Source organism: Cyprinodon variegatus, unplaced genomic scaffold (genome assembly GCF_000732505.1).
Source record: "Cyprinodon variegatus isolate N-32 unplaced genomic scaffold, C_variegatus-1.0 Scaffold122, whole genome shotgun sequence".
Taxonomy (NCBI): Eukaryota; Metazoa; Chordata; class Actinopteri; order Cyprinodontiformes; family Cyprinodontidae; genus Cyprinodon; species Cyprinodon variegatus.
Genome location: NW_015150575.1, coordinates 1440096 through 1446440, shown reverse-complemented (window position 1 = coordinate 1446440; position 6345 = coordinate 1440096). Strand labels below are relative to the sequence as shown.

Genomic DNA, 6345 nt, shown 5'->3' with positions numbered 1-6345 from the left:
GATAAATTGCTGCTGTAATATTATAGATTTTTTAGAATAAAAAGCTAGCAATGTGCATAGACAAACAAACAAAAAAATGCAATACAGTTCAGTAAAATACAGTTCTGTTTTATGCCTCATTCTTGTAAGTTTAAAATGTTCCAATGCTCCTGAATGCATCATAGCTTTCTGACGCGCAGCGAACGCATCTTGGTGTAGATGCGCGTTTGATTTTCCACTTAAGAGAAAGCTTTGCAAACTCAAAACTCACGTCGGCTATCACGGTTTAGTGTTGTGTGTAAATAACAGGAGACCACAACAAATAAATCAGCCGTACCATGGTCAAAATCTTTGGATTTAATGTTGTTCAAAAAATCCGTACTTTTGTAAATGAATCTGCCAAATAACCACAACTTTTTTTTTACTTATATTATTAATATAAGAACCTAAGCTCCATTAAACCTATTTTAATCCGTTTTCCTCGTCGATATGCAGTTCAACAGAACGAGGCGCGCTCCCGCGACTGGAGATGCCTATTTCGGCAGGCATGCACTTTTGGGCATAACACCTGCCATTATTTACCTCCTCTGACAGCGAGACCGGCCAATGTTAGAGTCCCGGCCGCTAATGGAATACAGGCCAATATTAGAGAATTTACGGTAGATGTAGATTTAAAAAAATATTTTCCTTCTTCTCTTGCTCTAAAGAATGAGCTACAGTTGTTCAAGAGGTGTCTGAGAAAGATGCAATACAATAATGCAATGAAATTTAAAAAAGATATTTGAAGAATTTCCCTTATCAACCCCTAAGGTTTTCCTTTCTATTATTTATTTTCCTGTTCCTTTTTTGAAACTCCCTTTTGAAAATGAAAGTGTATGGAATGATTTTTTTATGCATTTTAAGGGCTCAAGTCATAATTGTATGTTTATAAAATATAAACTTTGATAAGAAGTACTAAAGTGTAATAGAAAGTTTATATCAGTTATTCAAAGGGGAAGCTAAATTCACAGTCAAAGTAATGTGTTAGATTAATGTTTATTTTAAAGATCGTGGCTTATAGGCAGTTTAAAAAAAAAACAAGAAAATGTTTTTTAGAAATCTAATAGGCTATATCCAATTTTCTGTAGCCACTCCAGAATGACGGACAATTTTAAATGCATCAAATCCCTGGGTTCAGGTCAGCAGAGAAAAAGCTTATTGTTTCTTCCCCCCAGATGAAAGCATAATTAGCAGTTAGTTTGGAGATTAAAATCCAATAGGCTGGGGAAAAAAAGCTTAACAGAATGATATTCTAGGCTGCTTGAGGTCCAGACTTAACCTATAACACAGTAAATATTTGGTAAGCTGTGCCAGGTAGGTTTGTGTCAGGTAGTGCAGCCATCTACCAGGAATCAGATCTGGAACTGAAGACTGCTGGCCTAAAATATCTTATAATAGCCATTTCTCCATTTATTTTAAATACATTTCCAACTAATTGCATCCATTACAATTAACAAAAAATAAATGCCTAATATAACACTGCATTGCAGAAAAAACAATGTATAAACAAACTTTTCTTTTGAAATGAATGGATGAACTTATTGATCAGATTCCTGCTGGTATATTATTTTACTCAGACACATTTATTGACAAAATAAATCACACAACAAGCAGAGAAAACCTCATATTTAATTTAGTCCAAGCCAGCGATTGTGTTGCTTTTATTATTAACTCTACCACAGCGATCCCAACTCCAGTTCTTGAGGGCCAGTGTCCTGCAACTTTAAGATGTCTCCACTTCAACATACCGAGTCCAACAGCAGCTCACTAATAGAGCTCTACATAGCTGGACTGCATGCTAGTGAGGTAGTTTAGGCATCTGATGCAGGTGCATCGGAAGAGGGACAAATTTAAAGTCGTAGCACACCGGCCCTAATAATTATAGAGTTTGAGACCACTGAGCTACAAACTCTGGAATTTCAGACATAACTAGTGCATAGAAGGGTTTAAGAAAAAAACAAACAAACATTGAGTTTGGCAGGTAATGTTTACAGCTTTGTACATTTTACCATCTACTACCAAAGCACACAACCCTCAGACAGATTTAGTGCAGAAAAAAAGGCTTACACTTATTTTGTAACATTCAACACAAATGCAGCCCAAGGAAAAAAAAAAACACTTATTAAAACATTTCTCCAAGACGTATCTGTAAAAATGGCAACAGATGATTTGTTCTGCTCTCAGGGAGATTAAAAAAAACCAAAGTATCAGAGTTCAAACAGCGTCTTTGGTTCAAGTTGTTCTTAGTCGAGTCAGAATCGACAGAATGAACCAAACGTAATGTTCTGCAAGCTTTTGATCTACTCCTACCTTTGAGTGTTTATCAAGGAAACCATTTTCCAAAGCACACTGAACAGACGGAAGCTGTGGGGCTTAAATACACAGTTCTAAGACTAGTCTGATTAGCAAAGCTTTTTCTGTTGGATCAGATGTATAATCAAAAGGAAAAATTCATATTTTAGACAGAAAAATAAAAGAAAGGAAGTAGGCATTTAAGTGATTGTAAAAAGGCTCAGATAAACAGCTGTAAAAAGGCTCCAAATAAAGCTTCCTTTCATCTCGCCACCTAACTGTTCCCCTAACTATTCACACCACTAAAAATAAAGATAAATTTAATCTTTCTTAAATTATTTTTCATACTATAAAAGGACATTTACTTACAAATCTTAGACGTTCTGTTTTTCTGGGTAATAAATATGATGTAATTCAGACTGTTTCAGCAAAAACTAGGAAACATTTAATAGCAGGACGTTCCGGCAAAGCATTGGTGTGTTTATATTGGATTCCATTAAACTGCAGCATTAACTGAACAGACGGAGCAACTTTGAATGAAGTGGAAGCATATCAGATAAGGCTGGACAAGGAGGAAGTTTATCTGGCCTCACAGCAAAAACTAAAAATGAAAAAGATTAGAGAAGTGAAACAATCTTCACTAACAATCTCCTAAGCTTGCTTTTAGAGAACTGCAGCTAGAGGCGGTGTTTAGGGTTCACTGATTTTCCATGACAACATCTTCAGTGTGGGTTTGTGCTGCGGTACTTTTGGTTGATGACTGGGAATCTGAGAAGATGTTGACGAGGTATTTAAATTAAGAAAAAAAACACACAAAGCATAAAAATTAGGCAAAACTTTGTGTCTGACTATTTCTTAGTTGGACCAATTGTCCTTTCTTCATATTCTGGGAAAGATTTTTCTTTTTTTATTTCCTCTTAAATGTTGCCACATTTGTAAGCAAAATTCATGTTTTCATGGAGTTTTAGAGCCATCCATATCATCTGTGGTCACAAGCTTGGGCACGCTGCTACGGGATGACGGCCCATTCCTCAACGTATGTTGGTCGCTCTGATGCGAACCACATTGGATCCTCTAAGTGGTCAACCGGGGTAGAGGTCAGCACTGAGAAGGACAGTGTAGATCTCTGAGAACTCTCACTTTGTAGCAGCTTTGCATGTGCATGAACCATATAATTAAGTCTCCTTCTTAACCCACCAACACATTTTATTCCCTTAGAAATAATGCATCATTTAGATGGATATAAACAGGCTTTTCAGTGGTGCAGGGTTCACTGCCAGGCAGAGGAACCGACCTTACATTTAATATCCTTTGTCTTCAGATGCAGCTTCAAGGAGAAACTAACTGTTAGAACATTTACTAGAGATGGGGAATCACAGTTACCATAACATATGAGGACGTCATTAAGTATAAATAATAACTAATAATAATATTTGGAAGGTTAAAATTGAATCAAAGGCATCCTTCAAAAACCAAACCAGGAACTAATATTAGCTGGCTTATGTTACTCGTCTGATTATCTAATTTGCACTTTGGAAAATGGTTAAAGTTTGAGCGATTGATTGGAGATATGCGGTAAACACTAAGAGCCCCTCGGAGTGGTTCTGTAATACAGCAGACATGGATGGCGGCGTTACGTTCTCTTTGCCGGTTTGGCGATGAGCTGCCTCTCCCTCTCGAGCTCCCGCTCACGCTGCTGCTCCTTCTCCAGCAGCTCCTTCTGCTTCTGCTGCTGCAGCTTCAAAGCTCTTTTCTGGAAACCAAACAACCCAGGATGTTAGCAGCCGGCATTTAAAATCCCATGGTGCTCACCGCTGAGCGACACGCCACGTACCTTTAGTTTAGTCGTTTTTTCATGAAGCATGATCATCTCTTTTCTGATGTTGACTAGTTTATTCTGATAAACTTTGGCTTCTGTAAACTGAAGAGAACAGACTGGGTCAGTCCTCTGAAATGCAAAGTGACAGAACGTTAAAAGCCTGAACCGTACCAGCGAGTTGAGATCCAGCAAGGTGTTGCACTCTCTGAACTTGGTGACTTCTTGATCCAGGGTGTCCAACAGTATCAGCTGATTTTGTCTGGTTGTCACATAAAAAAGAGAAATTAAATAGAGAGAGATAAAATATTTGGTAAAATATACATACAATATACAGACAGCCAGATCACTGATCACTAATGGTCAAATAGAGAAATGTAGCTCAGACAACTAAAGAATGATGTCACTTTGCTGCATATAGCGATGGTTTCTATACAGATTGTTAATCCAGACTCCTTGAATTTTTCCCACTGCTGTGTAGATTAATACAAGTGTTCCTTTAAATCTGCTGCCCATCAGACATTTTTTTTATCGTTCAAACAATAACTCAGAAGGCTGCTTTAGGGATTAATGCAGACCTCAATTGCTTTCTTGGTTATCACCTTGGGTTTCTAGTTGTTTTTTTTTACTATCAGAAATATTAACGGTATAACACTGGTCCATATGACACCTGCTTAGGTCGGTTTACTTCCAGGAATAAAACCAGCAGAAGCTTTCTGTCTCACGGAAATTGATTTCTTTTGCTCCTTATTTAGCTCAGCGCTCTTCCTTGCTTGCAGGGTCCACCTAAAATAGACGTAGATCAAATGTATGTCTCTATTAAGGGCCCAGAGGCATGCAATCATGAAAATGTTGTTGATTCCTTCCATTCTTATTATTCTTATCATTAGACCTGAAAAAATATATATATTTTCATACAAAAACAAACCCTGCATAAACACATGATATAGTTTTCAAATTATGATTTTATCGTTTAATGAGAAAAACAAAAGTTATGAGACCCAACCTCTAAGGAAGTGGAATTCCCCTCCACGTCTCTTTTACTCAAAAACCACACAGCATCCAGAGCTGACTGCCAGAGGAGTGGAATAAAGAAATAACTCAAACAGAAGCTTTCTGAACCCGTCTGTCGCTGTAAAAGCGATACATTTCTGAAGAACTACAGAACAAACCTGCCTCATGATTCCAGGATAAAAAGAGACTGAGAAATAAATGGCACATCTGCCAGGTTCAGAGCTAAAGAAAACGAATATGCTGACTAAACAGAGCACAAAGGAAGGTTTGCTGTTTCCTTAAAAACATTTTAATGATCCCCAAGATTTTTGTGGAAACTATTCTACGGACAAACGGGAGAAAAGTGAAACATCTTCGGAACATGCGAACCGAGAGTAGAACTACGTAACAGGATTTTTAAAAAAGAACCTTTTTCTGACTCAGAAGCACGTGGTTGGTAGTGTGATGATTTGCTGCTTTTTGGTGCTCCAGAACCTGGAAAAACTTTAGAATTATAAAATTTATAAAACTGTTCTCTGACAGAACCTCCTGAAAGAGATCTGCAGGCCATCAGGTTGTGGCTTTTAGGTTAAGAACATTTAAGCTGTGCAGCCAAAATCAGGAAGCACCTCAAAAAATGGATTTCAGAATGGCCTAGTCAAAGTCTGGGCTTGACTGATTAATGAGCTGCAACAGGAACTTAAATACACCATCTGAAAAATCTGAAAACCCTCCACTGGTTACTTATTTAATTAGTTATTTTTGTAAACTAATCATGGCACATATTCAGGTTCTGTTTTCCACCAGGATCATTTCTGACAGCTTCTACCCCTTGATAAATTGATTAAAGTAATTTCATTTATATAAACGTTATCTCCAAAAAGAGATGTACGCATCAAAACACAGGAAAAAAAGAAAGCACTAACGTGAGCTCCTGCAGGGATCGTTTAGAGTTCTGTAGGTCTGGTAGGTAGTGGGAAAGGAACCCCTCTGTCAGTTTGTCCACTGCTTTGTGATCCACGTAGACATTCTCTACAAGCATGGAGCTGTGAACATCTGGCTGCTGCTGCTGCTGCTGTGCTGCTTGGAGATCTGTCACAACAGTTCAGATAAAAAACAAGTTCAACATTTTATATAGATACATGGATGATAGATAGCTAGATAGAAAGATATATGGAAGCTAGATAGATAGATATATGGAAGCTAAATAGCTAGCTAGATAGATA

The 6345-nt window shown here is 37.5% G+C and overlaps 1 protein-coding gene across 1 annotated transcript in view; it reads right to left on the bottom strand.

Annotated features, from left to right (window-relative positions):
- Positions 1–1629: 1629 nt before the first annotated feature.
- The window catches only part of bloc1s6 (biogenesis of lysosomal organelles complex-1, subunit 6, pallidin), an 8011-nt gene continuing 3295 nt past the window's right edge, over positions 1630–6345 (bottom strand). Inside the window, exons 3-6 of the mRNA XM_015375652.1 lie at positions 6046–6211; positions 4301–4388; positions 4145–4231; positions 1630–4063 (exon numbers count right to left, since the gene is read on the bottom strand). Coding sequence (XP_015231138.1) covers positions 3944–4063; positions 4145–4231; positions 4301–4388; positions 6046–6211 — 461 coding nt within the window. The 3' untranslated portion in view covers positions 1630–3943. The remainder of the gene's footprint in view (positions 4064–4144; positions 4232–4300; positions 4389–6045; positions 6212–6345) is intronic.